General features: G+C 42.7%; 2 protein-coding genes across 2 annotated transcripts; one reads left to right on the top strand and one right to left on the bottom strand.

The window, feature by feature from the left end:
- Positions 1 to 4,366: 4,366 nt before the first annotated feature.
- Positions 4,367 to 9,696, top strand: LOC105908402. The gene is made up of 4 exons (XM_031560457.2): positions 4,367 to 4,833; positions 5,410 to 5,549; positions 5,925 to 6,030; positions 6,174 to 9,696. The coding sequence occupies exons 1-4, from the start codon at positions 4,569 to 4,571 to the stop codon at positions 9,137 to 9,139; spliced, it is 3,477 nt and encodes a 1,158-aa protein (XP_031416317.1). The 5' UTR covers positions 4,367 to 4,568; the 3' UTR covers positions 9,140 to 9,696.
- Positions 9,697 to 9,827: 131 nt separating this feature from the next.
- On the bottom strand, positions 9,828 to 18,281 carry vwa11 (von Willebrand factor A domain containing 11). Its single transcript, XM_031560459.2, has 17 exons — positions 18,147 to 18,281; positions 17,274 to 17,465; positions 16,749 to 17,027; positions 16,486 to 16,579; positions 16,014 to 16,142; positions 15,381 to 15,567; positions 14,995 to 15,164; positions 14,202 to 14,314; positions 13,936 to 14,052; positions 13,587 to 13,766; positions 13,148 to 13,280; positions 12,514 to 12,666; positions 12,223 to 12,315; positions 11,842 to 12,110; positions 11,372 to 11,505; positions 11,063 to 11,222; positions 9,828 to 10,839 (listed from the first exon to the last, which is right to left on the bottom strand). The coding sequence occupies exons 2-17, from the start codon at positions 17,463 to 17,465 to the stop codon at positions 10,417 to 10,419; spliced, it is 2,826 nt and encodes a 941-aa protein (XP_031416319.1). The 5' UTR covers positions 18,147 to 18,281; the 3' UTR covers positions 9,828 to 10,416.
- Positions 18,282 to 20,104: the final 1,823 nt, after the last annotated feature.

Genomic DNA, 20,104 nt, shown 5'->3' with positions numbered 1-20,104 from the left:
TGCACCAATCACTTTGCGCGTGCGTGCCTATTACCTCTTTCAATGTGAGCGAGCGGGTGTACTCTGGTTGGCAAGGCTCTTGATTGGTAGGCTGTTTACTTCATCATAGCCTTCTATTACAGCCGCCTAGAATAGTACAGAATAGTTTTGAGAAAATGAACAAAGTAGGCCTAGCTACAACATAGCCACATATGCATGCTGCTGAATGGGCCTATTCTTTTTTTGAATGATCATTCTTTCAGTTTTCGGTTTGCCTAAGCTAGAGTAGGCTACATTTCTTTGAATCACACTATTATTATGTTCCTGTAGATAATGATAAACTTTCAGGGTGGCATGACTGGACATTAACGAGAAAAAAAGACACTAGTGTACACGTTCTAAGCAAGATCATCGGTGGCCTTTCGTCACTCCACAGGTTAGTCTGTGTTGTCCAAGCTGTTGCCTCTGTTGCCACAGCTAGGTTGTTTTCTATATGTTGCCAAAGCTACTGTGCAGATGATTTGTGACATTACAATATAGCTGTATTTCAGAATAACAATTTACTGAAGAAGTCATGTGGTTTCTTCTCCATTGTCAGGGGGATTTCTCTCCCTCTGGTCTATATAGCCCTTCCTCTGCTCAATTATTTAACCCAGTGGGGATGCAACTGCATTAGCCGGTCAACAGCTCACCAGCCGCAGGCAGCGATTCTTCTCCCCCATTTAATGGGTTTATAAAGTAGTGTAGCGACCTTACAGTCAGGCATATCTTTTGCTTTCTTGCTGTTTATTGAAGTCAGGCACAGACATTCAGATACTGATACAGAATGGCAAATGGAGCAGGCTTATTTACACAGACACATTTTACAGGCTCAGGTTAGACAAAGATGTTAAAACACCAGGAAAACTACACTAAGGCACACTAGGCTAACTAAAAATACACATAGACATTAAGAGAAGGGGGAAATATGGTAATATTGTGTATCTGGTGAACATGGACCAACTTGGCTGTCAATTGATACCAAAAGGCTGACTGGTGTGATACAGGCAGCCACTTCATAGAAAAGATTAATTTACTTCATCGTGAGTATCCTGGGAGTTGGGAGTGGTACCAAACACGCAACAAGTTGTGATTGAGTAAAATCAAAAGACAGAGTTAATTCTGATTGGCCACAGGAACAGCCACGCACAAGAATATGGGAGGAACTAGGTTAGGTAGGTTAGGTTAGGTAGTAAGAGAATGTGCAGCAGTTTTTACTCCAAGATGCTCCATGGAACACCAACTATTGATGACTTAGAAGTACGTATGTAATAAACTTCAGATCCACCCATTCAGCCTTTTGACTCTTGATTGTGGGATTGAAAGATAGTTGCTATCTTCTCCACTACAGAAACACCAATCACTCCAATTTAGAACAATAAAACTGAATTCTGCAGACATCAGCATTCATCAGTGGTACACTGGGAGACACCACATAATGATCACAACAAGGAAGTACACAGTTATTCACACATCACTCCAGCTACACGCCACATAGTCCTCACCCGGAAAGTTGTCAGTCCCCTCAATCCACGGCTGCAACACAAATTCTCTAAGGTGTGCCGGGAGTTGCGAAGTTGCTATGAGTAGCACATGGGCACATCAGACGCTTGTGGGAAAGGGGTAGGTGTGCCTTCGGTCTCTGTGCTCTCTCCCTCGGGGTGAGCCAGGATGGCCAACGGACCCCCAGGAGCCTGGCAGCATTGATACAGCAACCCTGCATGGTGAAACAGGGTCACAAGGAATGTGGAGCTTTGGTCTTGAGATCCAGGACTGAGATGATACTGTTGAGCCACCCCCACCCAGGACTGGACCCGGGAGAGGACGGAATCTCAAACCTGGTCTCACTGACGGCTGCTAAAGACTGGGATGATGCTGTCAGTGTTTGCGGAGCAGCTACCACCTTAACAGTGCACTGTTCTCCCCACTGGAACGGCTGCCCTCTCTGCATCAGTCGATGCAGCGGACTGGCTATTGTAGTGAAATCTTAAATGAACATCGAGGGCATTATCAATGCGGGGTAAGGAGCAAAAACACCAGGTGCCGTCATCATTTTTCATCAGGGCACCGGTGCTGCCCCTGGGCTACTGCTGGGCTAAAAGATGCTTGTCTCCATCATTTGGTACAGCTGGTACAGCTCCTTGATGGCCTGCCAGGTCTCAGCTGGTGACGGCTAGAAGCGGTGCAGCCCTTCGGGGTGGCTGTTGCTGGCAGCGGAGGTGGCTGCTTGGGTGGAAAGATTCGGCAGTGGTGACATCAAGGTTCTGCGTACGGACACCGGGCCCTGCATAGATCTCCTCCGCCATTGGCATCTTTGTCTGTAGCGACAGCATACTGGCTTCCTCAAATTGGCTGTTGTTGATGCAGTGGTTCTCTGGGCTTATATACACAGACACATTATACAGGCTCAGGGCAGACAAAGACACTGAAACACCAGGGAAATCACACCAGGGCAGGGCTCTTCAATTAGTTTGGAGCTGGGGCCGGTTCATGAAACTGAGGTAAAGTCAGGGGCTGGAGGATATGAGTAATCACATTAACAAATAAAGAAATTACAACATTATCCTCAATATTTAAGATTAAACTGATTTGAGTGACAGGCAGAATCAAATGTTTCTCCACCAACAAAGTGCATTGCATGGAACTGAATAGAATTGCAACAACTTAAAAGTGCATGGTATTCTATCAAGGAAATGTGTTTCAAATTTGATCACTCAGTTCAGGTGAACTGTATCAGATGTTAGGAATTTAATTAATTTAACTGGCAAACAACTTCCAAGTGCACCAATTTTTTTTTTTTTTTACTATTCTGCCCCCGCTTCTGTGTGTGTGGCGTGGTCACTCTAGCCTGCTACATTGGCTCGGCAGATAGATAACAGTTTCCCCAAGAGAAAGTCTGAAGCTTGAAGTTCTTTTCAAACCTTTACTTAAGAAGCACTGTAAAACTGAGCAGACATACAGAATACATCTTAGTAATCTCATATCGTAACATTCGTTTCTAAAAACAATCACTTAGCATTGCATGTTTAACTGTGATAGAAACTACGTTAGCTTAATGCTTACTTATAGGAGAAATTCCATAGAGACCGCGCTAGCGATTAGCATATTCATCAAAGTAAACAATTCGAACAAACTTCGGTTTATTACAAGTGGTTTCCACAAGAAGTAATGTTTCTAAGTAATAACTGAATGAGGCTACGGGGGGGCCAGTCCAAAGCAGCTCAAGGGCATTTATACAGCACACCTCTAAACACTTACTAAAATACACATTAACAGAAGGGGGAAACATCAATCACTCCAATTTACAAGATTTAAACAGAATTCTGCAGACATCAGCATTCTGTTGTACTGTAATAAACTATGGCGAGGCCGAGTCATATTCCACATCTACAATTTGTAAACACACCCTTGGACTTGCACCAGTTCTGGAGAGAACAGAGATAGCATCTTCCAATATAAGGGTGGTTGAAAAAGTAAAAAAAAAAAATCCTAAATCACGCAACCCCACCCCTGCTTCAATCCCTGGATTGAAAAAACGTTTGTGGTGATGTGGATTCACTTGACATTTTCTAGCTTCTGGTCGAATTTACACAGCAAATCTTTCTAAAATGAGGCGAACAAGTGGGTTGTAGAAGAAGAAAAGTGATCACAGTGATTGATATTGGCCAACTAGTCTAATCGAGCTTGCTTGATTGATATGAAAATGATTGGCTATTCATACGATTCAAACGCACAAAAATACTAATGTAAGATTAACTAACTTCAGAAGTCATGTAAGTGAGACGACATATGTTTTGGGGGAATCTGCTTTGTTTCACGAGTTGATCAGGTGAAGGCACGTTTTTCAGAAGTTGAAACGTCCCAAGTTGGTTTTACAGAGTTTACCATGGTTTTGAATGCAGTGATGCAGTCTGAGATAGCCAAGCACACTTCTTAATAAGCTAACATAGACATCAGTAAAACTTACTATTTGTAATTGTATTATCTAAAGAAAGAGTACTATTTTATTAAATAGTTGCAATGCATTGTAACTTGGTACTGTATTACTCAATAGTCGTAATTAATTGTTTACGGGGTCCTACTGGCAAATAGGTAGGGGACTGCAAATGGAAACTAGCCTTTTGGCTAGGGTGCATTTACATTTTAATGTTCATGAATGTACACTGTCCCTCTTGATCAAATTAATTAATTAATTGATTGATTGAAATAATCGGCCAGCAAATACATTCTGACCAATAAAGTAGCGTAATGTAATACTCCTTTGACAAATGAGGAGTCGAAACGTCACAAACGCAACACGGTCTATGACGTACCTAGCAAGTATTCAAGTCCTAGCAGACATTTAACCCACACTAGCATCACAATGTCCCGTTGGTCACGCCTCTATTGCTTTCAGACTAGTGCGTGCGGAAGTGAACATTGGTCTCTTTGCTTTGCTGAGTTATTGCGTCAACGACTGTGAAACCGAGGGCAAGAAGCCAGTTGCGCACGTTGAGCTGCCTACCCTGGAAGATGATTAACCAAGAACTTTTTGCTTCAAAAGTGTAATAATGACAAATCGTGGAGACTTTCAACGGCAGTTTCCATCTGTTATGGAGAAGCTACTGCATAACACTGTTTCTGAGACGATGCAACTCTTCGAGAATTCAGTTGAGGAACTAAAAGCAGAAATAGTCCGAGTCAGGAAAGAGAACGACAACTTAAATGATAAGCTTTCTTTTTTTGAAAAGACGAGATTATGTTCGGACCCAGGAAAAAACGATATCCCGACTTCAAAAGACAATCCTGATAAACGTGACATCGGTGTGCAGTGTGGTAAGTTGTGATACTGGTGAATTATTTCAATGTGATGTGTCAACAGACTTCCTGGTTTGACTTAAACCTCGGCCTGTAGTGGCTAGATCCAGACCAGTCCTTGTTTCACCTTTGTCCTTCTCACGAAAGAACAACACATTTTTTTTGTGTGTGTTTTGTAGTCCTTCTGTGAGGCACTAGCTTTTAGGTAGGTTAAATCATTAAACATGTATCAATGTAAACATTAACTTTCCCCCTTGGGTTTCTACTTTGAAATTAATACAGGTGCTTAGAGACAGGTCTACATTGACTCATAGTAAGAAGGAAAGAAGGAAACAGGGGTTTTCACTGCTTTGTTTTGTCTATCTAACATGTTTATCAATACATAATAGTTAGACACAATTTGTCTTTGTAAAACTATGCGTAGTTATTATGGCAGGCATACACTTGCATATGATACTAAATAGGAGTTTTTTTGCACTTCAGATACAAATTATGTGGACATTTGAGATATGATCTAATAAGCTATAGCCTACACGACACATTTACAGCTGATTCTATGAATATGCTAAATGGCATGTGGTCTCTCTGTGTCAGCCAGGCCAACAACGGTGGAGAGATCCTGCAGCCCTTGTTCTCAAAATGAAGATGGTGAAAGGAGTATATTTCAAGATCTGTGCCCAAGTCTCCCAGAGGAGGAAAACCGCCAGTTAGCATTGGTGCTCATCAAGCAAGAGGTCAGTGCTTATGTAACCTGCGTTGTGTGGTTAAGCACTGTCCTGCATCGGACTCAAATTTACAATCTCAAATTTACAAAGTTTTGGACGCAGGCGTGCTAGCAAGGAGGCTTAAACCCATGGGGCTACAGTGTCTGTTGCAAGCACGTCTATAAAGGTGTCGGGAGTGAGGTTTACTCACTGCACAGCACTTTACCCATTGGCTACCGTTATACTTATAGTTCACCTATCTCCCTTTTTTTTAAACAAAGTTTGTCACAGTTTGTGGTTAGTTTGTGTCACATGCTCACTGTGGTTTTGTGCATTTTGTGTCTCTGTGTGTGTGCTTCCGTGGTTCTCTCTCTGTCTTTGTGCGCTTGTCTGTCTGTTTCACAGGAGCTTGACTTTGATGACCATAGCACTGGGTATTTTTTGCTGAAACAAGAGAATGGTGAGGCAAAGCTTATCCGGAAGCAGCATATAAAGGATATTCCTCCAGAAAGTAAGAAAATCTTTTTTTAATATAGTTATAACAATAACACAACAAGTGTGAACATTCTTCAATTTGATGACTTTATTGTCATTATTTTTTTTTTTTTTTCAGTTCTCCTTCAGTTCTTCACACTTTTATTCTTTCTTTTTTAGTTTTTCTCTCCTCAGGAGTCAGTAGAAAGACAACACAGAAAAGCCTTTCTGGAAAGCCTTCAGAAACTACTTCAACAGGCCCCAGAGTGGATACAGAGGAGCACCCAATTTGCACTTTTGAGGCCCAAACCAGAAGCAATAAAAGAGTGAGAAATGAGTCTGAAAGTAGAGAAGCTAAACAAGGAAAAACATTAGAAGAAAAAGACAGGTTTCCTGTTCTGACAACTGCTACGAAGACACAGGCTCTCAGGTCATCCCAAGTTGGAACCATATCTGCTCAGAGTTCAGCTGTCCAGCTTCCCCAACCAACTGAACCTCCCAAGTGCACTGCAGTGCAGTTCCAGGTCCCAGTTTCAACATCGCTGCCTATATGCACACAAAGTAAAGTCCTGATTCAAACCTCCCAGGTTAGGGTTCAGTCAGCTCCACATCCTGTCTCCAAAGCTCTCACTCTCCCTCCTCTGCGGTCTCTTAAATCGGCCCCACCTCCCCCAGTTCCTTTTCTCCCGGCTCAAACACCAGGCTTACCAGGTCTGATTCCAAATCATGTGACTAATATAACAAATCCCTCAGCGCAGTTTAATTTCTCACCTGTCAATCACCCGGTCTCACAAGGCCAGGTGCAATGTAAGCCAATTCTGGTGCCAGTATCTCAGCAACAAGCTCCTCAATTTCAGGTTTTTCCCCAAACAACACAGTTCCCTAATTCACAACCAAACCTTATTGCCGCAGCAGGCCAGGTCTTGCTTCCAGCCGGTATAAGCCCATTCCAATCAGTTTCATCTCCACTTCAGCCATGTCGTATGCCAGTCTCCTCAGGTCTTCCTGTGCCCCCATCTCTGCCTACAGTTGTCAGTACTATTGCTCCACCATCCTGTGTTGTGCTGCATCCAGTACCACCAGCTCAGTCTCAGGCTCACCCTAATCGATTCCCACCCCCACAGGTTCGAATACCAACTCAGACTCAGGTTCTGCCTCGAGCAACTCACATTCCAGTTCCAGTCAGCCCACAAGGTCAGCAAAATACAGCAAAATGTACTGAGACTCTGCTTCCATTTACCCATATGCTGGCTCCATCAGTTCCAATTCATGCTTCTTTTTGCAGCGTTACAACACCTCAGTCCTATTCTATGATCTCACCCAATTCAATGAGGACACCGCCTCCTGCAACACATAATCTCATTCCGTTTGCCCCTCTCCCGTCTGTTCAGATTCCATTACAGTCAACTATGTCCTCTTCTCCATGCCCCCAAGCCTCTACTCTCACTTCAGTTCCACCACCTGGTTCACTTCCTCTGGCATCATCTCCAGTTCTGTCAACTGTATCTCCTCGTCCATTACCCCAAATTCAATCTCTATTCCCGGTTCAATCCAGCACGCCTCCTGCTCCATTCCAACAGAATCTTGCTCCATGTCCAGTTTCATCACTTATGCCCCTTGGTCCACCATCCGGAAATCCAGTTCCCTGCTCAGTTCCATCACATATGCTACCTGTTGCACCTTTGCTAAGTTCCGCTCCATGCCCAGTTCCACATAATCCTTCTGCATGCCAAATTAGATCAAATATGCCACTTGTTGCATTACTCCAGAATTCAACTCCAACTCCAATATCAGCAACTAGGCCTTCTGCTCCAGTACACCAAGTTCCAACTCTACCTCCTGTCCATTCTATCCCAATGCCTTTTCAGTCAGCACATGAAACTCCACAAGTCCCGTTGACCTATCCATTAGACAGTTTCTATGCCTCCCTTGACCCAATGCACGACTTGGAAGAAGAACCAGATTTGACAACATTACATCCACCCATGTTTGACCAGGTGAATATGCTATCAGAACATTTGTCCTCTGTGAGATCCCAGCTATGTGTATCATTAAGCCAACCAGGCATTCCCCCCCAGACGCCCTGCATCACATCTGATCAGTTCTCTTCAACCCACTCAGAGTCCCTCACACTGTCAGAACAGTCTCATTCACCCTCAGCAAATGTGGACCCAAACGGACAATTCAGGAACTCTCCCACATGCTCAGATCCACCTAATGTGTCAGCACACCAAAGTAATGGAAGCTCCACCACGTTTGAAAGTGATGTACAAAAAGAAGGCCAAGGGCACACTGATTCTGTCCTGGTGAGGCTAAGATCACACTTCAAGACTCGTCAAGAATCCAACAGGACTAGACAGTCTGAGACACAGAGTGATAGCCTGAACGATTCAGAAGAACCCAAAACAAGCAAGCATCAGCTATCAAGTGTGGGGCCCATCAATCACGCAGAAGGACACATGGCCTCTCAAAATGACATGGCTTCTCTTAACGATGATTCAGCAAAGGATGGCAAAAAGATCGACCAGAAAAGGTTGGCCAAGCCTGGAAAGTCCCAAGGACGCAAGAACCAGTGTGAGGTGTGTGACCGGGTCCTCAGCAATGCCTCTGCACTGGAAAACCACTCAAGACTTCACACTGGAGAGAGGCCGTTCTCATGTGACAAATGTGGGAAAGCGTTCCCAAGTGTGAGAGGCCTGAACCGGCATGTCCAGATCCACGCCGAGGAGAAGCAGCATCAGTGCCCTGAATGCGGCAAAAGTTTTGTCTACCACTTCACTCTTACCAAGCACCAGCTCATCCACACAGGGGAGAAGCCATTCCCCTGCAAGGTCTGTGGCAAGCGTTTTTTGGCCAAGGCGGACCGTGCAACTCACATGCGCATGCACACAGGAGAGAAGCCTTACAGCTGCACTCTGTGTGGGAAGAAGTTCAAACACCGGATGGCACTGAACATGCACATGCAGGGACACAGAGGGGAGAAGCGGTACAGCTGCCCAACTTGTGACAAGGGATTTGTGGACCTTGGCAATTTTAAGAGGCATAAGCGTATTCACACTGGGGAGAAGCCATATGAATGCAAGGTCTGTGGCAAGAGGTTCACTCAGTCAGCACACCTCAAGAAACATGTCAACACACAGCATTAGTTATATTAATTATAGATTAGTAGTGAATGCTGTATATACAGATGGTTGGTTTTTATTACCTCCACCAAGTCCAGTTTGTTTGTCTGTCGGTTTGTTTGCCTGTCAGCAGGATTACGCAAAACCTACTTGGCCAATTTTCATGAAGGTGTGTAGCATGGGCCAAGGAAGAGCCCATGAAATTTTGGAGCGGATCCAGATCAAGGGCCAGATCCAGGGATTTTTAACTTTCTTTAACATTGCGAGATAGGGCGTTGTTTGACATCTGCTGGTCTTGGTACACCATTGGCCTTGGCAGAGGTAATTTTTAACAGTCTGTGATTGGTGTCATAGTAATGAACAGTCATTGTTTGAGATGGATTCATACAAATAAGATACTGTGACAATAACTGGACCTTTTTGGGCTGGCATTGTATACATAAATTAAACTCTTTTTTTATGAAAGAATTGTGAAGGACCTTATAAAGCTTGTGTTGCTCTGTAAAATATGCAAGCTTGCTCTTTCTGAGTTTGCTGCTTTTTTTCAATTACTTGAAAAATAAATACTGTGTATATCTGTATCCCTCTCTCCTTTTCTTACCTTTTCAAAGACACCTATGGATAACTTACTGAAGTTTTGCTCATGATATCAGGCTGCAGTCAGTATGCACTTATAGCATAGGGTTATGAAGTAACAACAGACACAAGAATGTTTAATGTTTCTGCAATGTGTTTTAATTCATAGCATTAAAACTGTTCTTACATATCTTAAAACAATTAAATGTACATAAGTGGTCTAATTTCTGAATTGTCATCTTAGACAGTAGAATTAATAGCAATTAATTAGATTAATGCCGGAAATAGATTACAGAAACTAACAGAATGTCTCAAATCATTACATAAATTACGTGATTGGAAATTATGTGTACTGGAAATATGTCTATGACTATGTGCAGGTGTCATTCACTGTGCATCACCTGTCACACAAAGGGTACAGGGGCAGTATTTGTGGGATGTTCAATGCCTCGGCAGTATTACTAAATCAACTTCTCATTGGTTTATGGGTCACATCTTTATTAGTCAGCAGCACTGTTGATTTTGGACCTTATCAAACAACCTGAAATCATTTCCCTTTTCAGTCACTCCATGGTGTTGCGAGGGTGTGTTATGATTTTATTTAATGTTTACATATTATGAGAAAATGACAACCCCGTCATTTTGGGAAATCCTTGAATTTCTGTGAATTTGTGAAAACACAACATCGTCAAATCCTGGAGGGACTGCATTATGGGTATGCTGATTTATGCCAATCTTAGAGCAAGAACGGGAGCAGACAGTAGTGCCCACAACCACAGGGGTGTGGCCAAACTGAGGGAGGAGGATCCTCCACTGGGTGTAGTGAGAGGCACTGGCGTAGTGGTTGGCAGAATGATGGAGTGCATGCAGGAGCCAACATTGCCCGCTTTGTCCAGGACCGACAGCTTGAGAACAGGGGTGCAGCAGGAGGTGCGGTAGGAGTTCTGCAACACTGTCACGCCACCCTGCTCAGTTTCATTCATACTGACTAGTTTACTTTCGCCCTGCTGGATCCAGATCTTCTCAACTCCCGTCCCATTGCCGTCAGTGATGTTGACAGAGATGTACCACGAAGCCATGCTGCAGTTAGCTGGGCAGCTGTTGTTGATGTTCATCACATTACATACTGGTGAGGTGAAATCTGTTACCTTTTGGAGAATTACAGAAGCCAAAGAGTCAGTTACGTCCCTATGATGGTAATTTGTTCACACAACAGCGTGCCATTTTTAATCACAGCAATTTGAGTGTTGCAAACCACAGTGATTTCTTTGACAGTTTAATTGTAGTATAGTTATAATATCTCAAACCAGCATGGTAACAAACTACTCCTTTGCACTTTGTAAAGATGACTGGTCACTGTTAAGGTATCACCTTTTTCATCACAGAGAGGCGCACCACAGCGTAGTTTGAATCAGAGGTTCCTGTAGACTCCACATCAATGGTCAGGGTGACATCAGTGCCTGACGCAGTGTTGGTCGGGGCAGTGATGGTTATGGTCCCTTCAGCCTCGGTGCCACTCCCACTGTCAATGCTGTGGCCACAAAGAGACATAAATACTATGAACACGGCATAATTGAGAATCCAGAGATGGAAGCACTGAGAAACTATCACCATTGTATGAATATCATTATATATATTCATGTTTTGTGTTTGCTAGCTTGTTCCTTAAAATATGCTCACCTGGGAGGAGATTTCATGGCAAAGTTCTTGTCATTTCTCGCACGAATTTTGAACTTGGTCTTCGCCACACTGCTGCTGACGGTGAAAGGTATGTCAAATGGTTTTCCTGGTTCCATGTTGTTGTCAGCAACAACCTGCAGTACAGACAACATGTAAGGGAAACAGTTTGAAAGATGACTGGTGAGTTTCAACAGAAGCCATGTAAAATTATTTTGTGGCATTGTGTCAGGACAGTGCGAACTTATATTAACTTAGGCTTTGTATCAGACTACTCATACAGGGCATAATAGTGTAGGTTAGACAGGCCGTAGGAGCTTAATGATGCAAAATACAGATGTGTGCTTTTTCAAATTCAATGTGAACACCGCTGATGGTGAAGACTCCACGGCCTTCAGTTACTGTAATGTAAAAAACATAGTTACCCACCCCACTGTAAGTAGGCTATATGGTGTAGAGAGAATTCTACACACCTTGACTGACACTGGAGTCATGGACATCTGTGTGGTGGATTGCCTCTGGAATCGGCTAGAGGTGGACATGTCCTCCCCCTTAAGGAGAACCACAAATTCACCTGCTGGGGCACTCTTCACAGTCACCAGGAAGTCTCCACCTCCCATTTCCTCCACTGTTCCATTGGCCACACCTGAGCCAGACACCTCCACCAGGGCTGCCTCCATCACCTTCAGACTCTCTGGTCCTTGCCGGCCGGTGAGTGTCAGCAGTAGTTTGACTAGCAAACCTGACAGGAGCGTTGGAGAAAGGGAGCGATGTTTAGGGAGGTGGAAAAGAAGAGATGAATGATGGAAAGAGAGATCCAAGTGAATTCAGTGATTGTTGTTGACTTCTCCTACCTGCCTGTGGGCGTCCATCAATGACTCCATACCCTGGGTGAGGCCCTTCAAATGTCTCCACAAAATCATAAACAAAAGTGATGGAACTCTGACCTGTAGATGATACACACACACACACACACACACACACACACACATGCAGATCCATGACACATACACTACACTTACATATATACATGCACCATACATACATGTGGCTTCTCTTTTGGCTTCTCCCCTCCACAGCTCGGAGCACAAGCAGTGGGGACAGCTATGAACTACTAAACTAAGCAGTTTTAAAATGAAACCCACCGGTTACTTTGACAGTGTAGGCACTCCCAGTGTTCATGTGGATTTCCCATAATCCCGTCTGGTTTAGGGTGTCGAGTCTGATTCGCTTCAGATTGCCCACAGTCTGAATTGTTCCCAGAGGTCCAGTTGTCTGTGTTGAACTCTGAGAAACACCTAAGATGAGACAGAAAGGGAAAGTCATTTGAAGGCACAGTCAGGCATTCTGGAAAATGCTGTTGATATTTGAGCTCAACAGCCAATCTATTTAATTTACAAATGAATTACAACAGTAGAATAGCATTTATGGCAATGCCCAGTGTTCACTTCCTTGTAAGTGTGCCTTGCTGTGTCCATTTTAAATTAAATATATATATTTTTAAACTAATGAAAATCATAGTTCATTGCCAAATTAGTTCATTTTGTTGAGGTATGGGAAACTGTGTTGAATAAGGTAACTGCCTCAAGAGGTATGCAATTTAAAAATCTAAGTTTCTAAACTTAGAATCCTTCTGTGTTTGAAGTATCTGTTCTGAATGTGAGGGCCAGCTTTCATAAGAGATTTGAAATATACTTTTGATCTATGAATCATCATTTCTAAAGAATGTGGTACAATCTGCTGCAGACTGATGTTGGTTCATCAAACCTCCTGTCTTACCTTTGGGGCTTCGTAGAGTGAACGCCAGTGAAGTCCCAGTGATATACAAGGTCACATTGGAAACAGACTCATCCAGAAGGAAGGGAAAGGTCTCTACTTTTCCAGGGTTTCTGGCTCTCTGCAGAATTGTCACCTGAGACATGGAGAGGCAATCAAACAAAGGCAGAGAGGAACACCATGTTAATAGAACCTTAAATGTGTTATGGCTGTATTGTGTAAAATGTATTCTTTATCCTCTTAAGTGAAGATTCAACATCTTATTATATTCATAACAATGAATTCTTTGAGGTATATATATTTGCTCTGGATGCTATCACTTCAGTCTTATTTGATTCAATGGCTGCGTAATCATATATTTTCATTCAGCAGTCGGACAGAGCATTAGAATCATGATGGTGACCACACAACATCACAGGAACGGAGGGGCAACTCAGCTGACCAGGGCAGAAGTGGAGGAGTCCACAATGATATCGGTAGCCTGGGGAAGGCTGGACTTTGAAACCTCGATGGCCTGTCCACCAGAGGCCAGCGCCAGGTCATAGTACACACGGAAATCTGCCCGGGGCGTGCGCCCAGCATACTTAGAGCTCCTCTTTGAGGCTGTCATGAAAATGTTCACCTGTATGGGGAGGAATCAGAAGAGACGTTTGAGAATATGCAAGTGTGTGTGTGTGTGTGTGTGTGTGTGTGTGTGTGTGTGTGTGTGTGTGTGTGTGTGTGTGTGTGTGTGTGTGTGTGTGTGTGTGTGTGTGTTTTGTCTAACATAGTCTTTAATCCAGCAAGCGTACTGTTGATTTTGTGCTGCGGATCAGGGAAATGATTGTCTTCTCCAGGTCTATGTCTTTCGCGGGAGCATCGGTGAAAATGTAGATTTGGGAGGAAGGAGGTGCGCCAGTCAGAGCCAGCTGCACCAGAGATGAATGACAAGAGTTAGGAAACGAGAGAACGATATAAGGGCCTTAAAGGACTTGTAACTGTAATTTATATATTCAAATGCATATGTTATATAACTGTCATTTATTTTCCCTATATGGTGATCATCTCCAGTCTGTACCTGAAGTCCTGAGAGACACATCTCTGGAATGTCCCCGCCCCCGTTTGCCTTAAGAGCAGCGATCTGTGTTTTCATCTCCTCTGGGTTAGTAGTCCTAATCAGAGGGCCAAATTCTGTAATAATGAACACATGTGCACAGTTCACACACACACACACACACACACACACACACACACACATACATACACACATACACACACAGATAAACAGACAGACAGACAGACATATGAAAATGCATTAGCACTGAGAAATGTTACTTTAGTATAATGTTATATAGGTGTTACATATTTGTGGACCCCTTTAATGTTACATTGTTGATATATTATAAGTCCTTATATAAGTCCTTATTTGATGTTGTAATAAGATTTTACGTGCTGATTTCCTTTATTTGAATCTGTTGTATTTTATACAATTTGCTTATTTGCGTATCCAGATTCACCACAGGGGTACATGTCCATGATTCAATGTGCTGTGTGCTTGCAAATTAGTTGGCATGCTTTTGGAAGTTTCCTGACTGGTGAAAACAGTCACATCAAGTTAAAATGTTTACTTGTTGATCAAAGAGTGTGAGAGAGTTTTTTTCTTCCTTTTCAGCAATGCAGTGTGGTATCATTTTTTTATATATAAAATATAATATACACTTATTAACCCTCTGGTACATTTACAGATATGTTCACATTCACATTTTTTATGTGTATGTAAACATGTGTTTGTATGTAGACTCTAGAGCCATTTTGCTAGTATAAGAGAAGGTGGGATGGATCCTTAACAATTGGCTGGGATGGGTCCTTACTAGGGTCATTAAACTGGACAAGGATGTATTCAGAGGGCTCATCCACTGTGCCCTTCTTGCTGTCGATGATGTTAGTGGCGACCCTCTTTGCCTCAGCAATGTCGTCAGCCATGCTGCCTGTGGTGTCAATCACAAAACAGAGGACAGACGAGCGGGCAATGCCCATCAGTCTGAGACAGAAAGAGAAGGATGAAGAGAGAGAGAGAGACATGGAGAGTTAACACAGGAACTTTAAAAAGAGTTTGCTCTGAGATGAATATGCCTGAATTAGCCATTGGGCTTTCACTGAATTTAGGACTAATTCATAAGAAAGTCTAATTCACACAGGACTAATTCAAGAATGGGCAAGGTTGTCATGGACACTTCCCTGGTAACCTCGCCCTTACCGCAGGAACTCATTGTTGCCCGCCGCCCCTCGGATGTCTTCCAGGAGCTCTAGAGTGGCTTGTGTTGCAACAGCGACTGCTGCATCGTGTAGGGCTGCGTTGTCTGGTCTGCGCTCGTCCTTGCTGATGCCTCCCCGGGGGACCTGGGTGCTGGTCATGTCAGACGCCCCTCCATGGCTACACTTTCCTATCAGCAGAAGGACCATTATCCGCCCACACATCCTGATAACCTTATTGCACAGGCCTCTCATAAACTGCAGAGTTGCAGAAGCTTTAATGGGCTTTGAAATATTTTACGGTTGAGACGAAAGTCCTGTCAAACTCAGCATGTCCTATCATGCTGCAACAGTTACAAATCTTACAACTAGATACTTTACTTGAATTTCTGTTACATTAACATATTCATTACATTTAAATTCTTTATGTTGCTATTCGTATATGCCTACTTTTTGTTTTTAAGCTGTTAATTTTCAAGGATATTTTCTTGTTATAATGTTTAACTTTTTGGACATTTTTTCCATTCACTCATTTTCATCATGATAGTGTGTTTCCCAACTGTAAAACAAATGATATACTGTATATGTACAATTTTGTTATGTGTCCACCTATGTCACATGTGTGTGTGATATGTACCTTTAGGTTTGGTAGCAGAGAGCAGACCCATGTATCCTGAGGTGAGTTTCTTCTGAGTCAGGATGTCAGGCAAGAGAGGGTTTGGACATGTACCACTGGCACAGTCATTACATGTAGGAGTTTCAATATCTGTTACACACACACACACACACACACACACACACACACACACACACACACACACACACACACACACAATCATGTTTATACACACTCATACAATCACACACCATATTTGTGCCCTCCCACGAATAGACAGGATATCTTCTGAGAAACCACACCAAAAGCCCTTGTGCTGATGGTGACCCTGTTTTAGGCTTAGTCCCCTGACTTTATGACCAGCAGAGGGTTGGCTTTCCAGGCAAAAGGTGAATCACTGTTTGTATCAGGGGCAAATAATAGCATGTGTTTTATGACTTAATGACATCATATGATATCATAATGAGAACATCATATCCCATTAACCATGTACCTGCAACATTGTCGATGGGAAGGTCTGGTCGGAGGAGGTTGATGTAGGGACTTCTGTTCCCCAACTCCACCCAGTTACTATGGCTGTAAAAGTCCTGCAAATGTAGATAGGTGATCCATTTACAACATTTACAACAACTGTTTCTTTCCCACACTTTTTTGGTCACATATCCCCCCCACCCCGTGTCCCATGTTCTTCCTCGGGCCTTCTGTCCCTCTTTCTCTCTTATTTATATTCTTTTCCCTCTTTCTCTGTACCCTTACCTGTAAGGTGTGGAAGACTCGCCCTAGTGTCTCTCTTGCTGCTTGGAAGTTCTCCTTGCGGACATTGGCCTTGACACTAAAGGTTCCCTCAGTAATGAGAGTGCGGGCCTGGATGAAGGCCTCGTTGCTGACATGGTGGGCTGGGCTGTTGGCCAAGTCACGGTCCACCAGGCCGTTCTGCATGTAGACCTGGTTGAGTGCCGTGCGGAACTTTGCCGCTGACACTTCTCCAGTGGCCGTGCCTAGACACGCTCTCAACAGCTCCTCTGCTGATGAACCCTGAAGATTCACAAGAAGTTTGTGGTGACCAGACAGACACATACGCACACTGACGTATAGGCTACACACCACTGATTAATTCACAAGAAAGACAGTCATACAAGAAAACAGACACAGACTCATACACACTGCCTAATAGTTCACTTGTACAGACACAGACACACACAGACACACACACACACACACACACACACACACACAGAGACAGACAGACAGACAGACAGACAGACAGACAGAGCTTCTCACCGTAGGCTTGAACTCCCTGCCTTCAGATTCCGCTACAGCCCGACACACCTCAGTGATTTTACTGAGCACTGCACTTCCTGTGATGGTGGCATGGGTGGAGGTGCCCCCACCAACCGGCATGAAGGCCTGGGTCACTCCAGACAGGGCCAGCACCAAAAGAGCCACACAGCAGGTTGACGACATCATTAACATCTACAGTAACAAAAGAGCAATGTGTCTTCACATTCATGACCTCAAGGAAACAGTAACCTCAAGATACCCTAGTTAATCATTACTACTTTAATCAAATAACTGCCTTTCATTTATTTTCTTGTATGTATAGCTGAATTTCACAACAAGCTGTCATTAGAATGTATTATTTAATGTAGATGTTGTTGCTTCTTGAAACTGACTTTTTGTGCTCAAATATATATTTTCCTCAGCAGATATTATATTATAAGGTTTCCTCAGAATGAAAGCTTATTTGTTTAGCAAAAGACAGTTCTACTGGAGTAAAACAAGGATATTGGTAAGGTTATTAGAAGAAAATAGCCTTCCAGCCAAAAGTAAAATAATTATACATTCGTACGGTCAACTTTACGGTCAACACATTATTAAAACAGAAATAATGCAAAACAGTCCCATCCATGCTCAAATAATCTTACACTTTTGTGTAAAGTTTAAATATGATTCACAGGTTGAATTGGACGTGTTGGGTCTTAGTTTTTGTAGTACATGCTGACCATAATCTGTTATGTAAAAGAACTTAATAGGCTTTTGTGAATAACACTAACAATAGCTATGATGAAGAATTTTAAATATGAAATAGAGTTAAAGAAAGACATCAAATAGAATAAATTAAACTCAAGGTAACATTGATCAGAATCATCCTACCTCAGTTTACAGCACCTCACTCTCCAATGTGTCTCCTATTTCAGCCTACTGCCTCTAAGACAGCTTTTGGCATTTATATACTGTACGTATGTACACGTATCTGTCATATCTGATGTTTTATGACATAGCTTGGGTGGAGAAGTGTAGCTCATATCCTGTTATCATTGACCATTCAGGGAACCCCTTTCTGGAATAAACAGAATTCCTACCTGTCAAGCTTTTGCATTCAACATAGGAGAGTTTAGTCAATGATTGACCCAACACACCTTTTTCATTTGTGTTAGCTACACAGGAACATTACAATATTGTGTAATTGGAGTGTTTGCAAATGAATGAGAACACATAACATAGTAAGGAAGTCCTGTCACACTGTCCCTTTTGTCACATTTCACTCATTGTTTTCAGGTTTCACTCAAAACTAATGCTTCTGTCTCTGACCACAAGCTATTTTCCATGGCAACTCTACATGATGTCTTTTTTGGTTTCAATGTTAAAGGTGCAGAACCTTTCAAAGTTCCACTCACTGAGGAATCATGATCCCCACCTATAAGAGGCTGTCCCAAGGTCCACAGGTCAGAGGCTAGGTTGCTTTTAGGTGTAGCCATACATGACATCACACATGGCTTTATTCCTTCCCTCCTACATTCCCTAATTATGATTTCATATTGTGTTTGAACCTAAAAAACCATAAGAACCCCAGGGAATGGTTGCAGGGGCTATGTTCTGCCACTAGATGAAGGCATTGCTCTTAACATTTATTTTTCTGGATCACTAAACTCATTTTCTGAAATCATTTTTTGAACACCTTGACACACAATGATGTCAAAACCAATATTTCCCTTGCCTGCCAAATCTAGACAGCTTTAAGCCAACTGAGACAATCAATCCCCTGATTGTTGTTCCTTTAGTTCAGTGCTTATGAGGTTCTAGCAACACCAAGGCTGTGGATTAGATTTTCCCGGGAGCACCCACACTAAAATCATTTATTTTCTTTCCACCTTGAGTTACCTCAGATAAGGTGATAACAGCCAACCTACTTGCAAACCCCAACAACAGCGCAGCCGTCACTGAAAAGATTGCAGCAATGTATTTCAGTGTTGTATTTGGGTGTGTCACCCTGTGAAAGCTGTTCTAACAAATCTGCCAGGTTTCAAGGCAGACACAAGACTACATAGTGAAAAGACTGGGCATGTAGTGGGACGGGAGTGTTTATCTCGAAAAGACAAAATTACCTTGTTCCATTGAAATTAACCTGATGGTGTTGCCTACAAAAACATATCTTAAAATGGTAAATAAAAATACATATTGACACTTTAAGTATTTCTCCTGTGTATTTCACGTTCCACTATCTCCTGTGGATTCTCCTAAATCTATACATCTATCCAGACATCTATACATTTTTATACATGTGCTACTCTAGGCTTGAACTAAGGTAGGTACACAAAATTATCTATTTCTTGTCTCAGTGTGGTCGTTTTTTAAGACAGCGATCTTGGCACAGTGGTCTTGGCATCCTTCCCCATCTAAGTTCTCTATCCCTGCTCTCAGTTCTTTAAAAGCAAGGGTCTGGTGTAGATCCAATAAATGACTCTCACAAATCCTAAAAAATACGCACATCATGATAGCTATATGTTTAGTTCTCTCAAGTCACCTCTACAATCAACTCTTTATTGGACTGAAATGCTTTGCCATAAAAATGTGTCACATCACTTTTGAGGTATTTAATATTTGTACACCAAAACGCTACTGGCATACAGCATATCATGGATATGACCAAAACACTACTGGCATACAGCATATCTTGGATATGACCAAAACACTACTGGCATACAGCATATCATGGATATGACAGTTTAGGTGTCTGTAGCTGCTTCCTAAAAGGCACAAAACTATGACAGTTGTGAATAAATGTTGTGTTTACGTTTACATAATCTAGCGGCCACCCTTGAGTAGTGCAG

Source organism: Clupea harengus, chromosome 22, assembly GCF_900700415.2.
Source record: "Clupea harengus chromosome 22, Ch_v2.0.2, whole genome shotgun sequence".
Lineage (NCBI taxonomy): Eukaryota > Metazoa > Chordata > Actinopteri > Clupeiformes > Clupeidae > Clupea > Clupea harengus.
The sequence above is the reverse complement of the archived record's forward strand: the minus strand, read 5'-3'. Positions and strand labels throughout refer to the sequence as shown.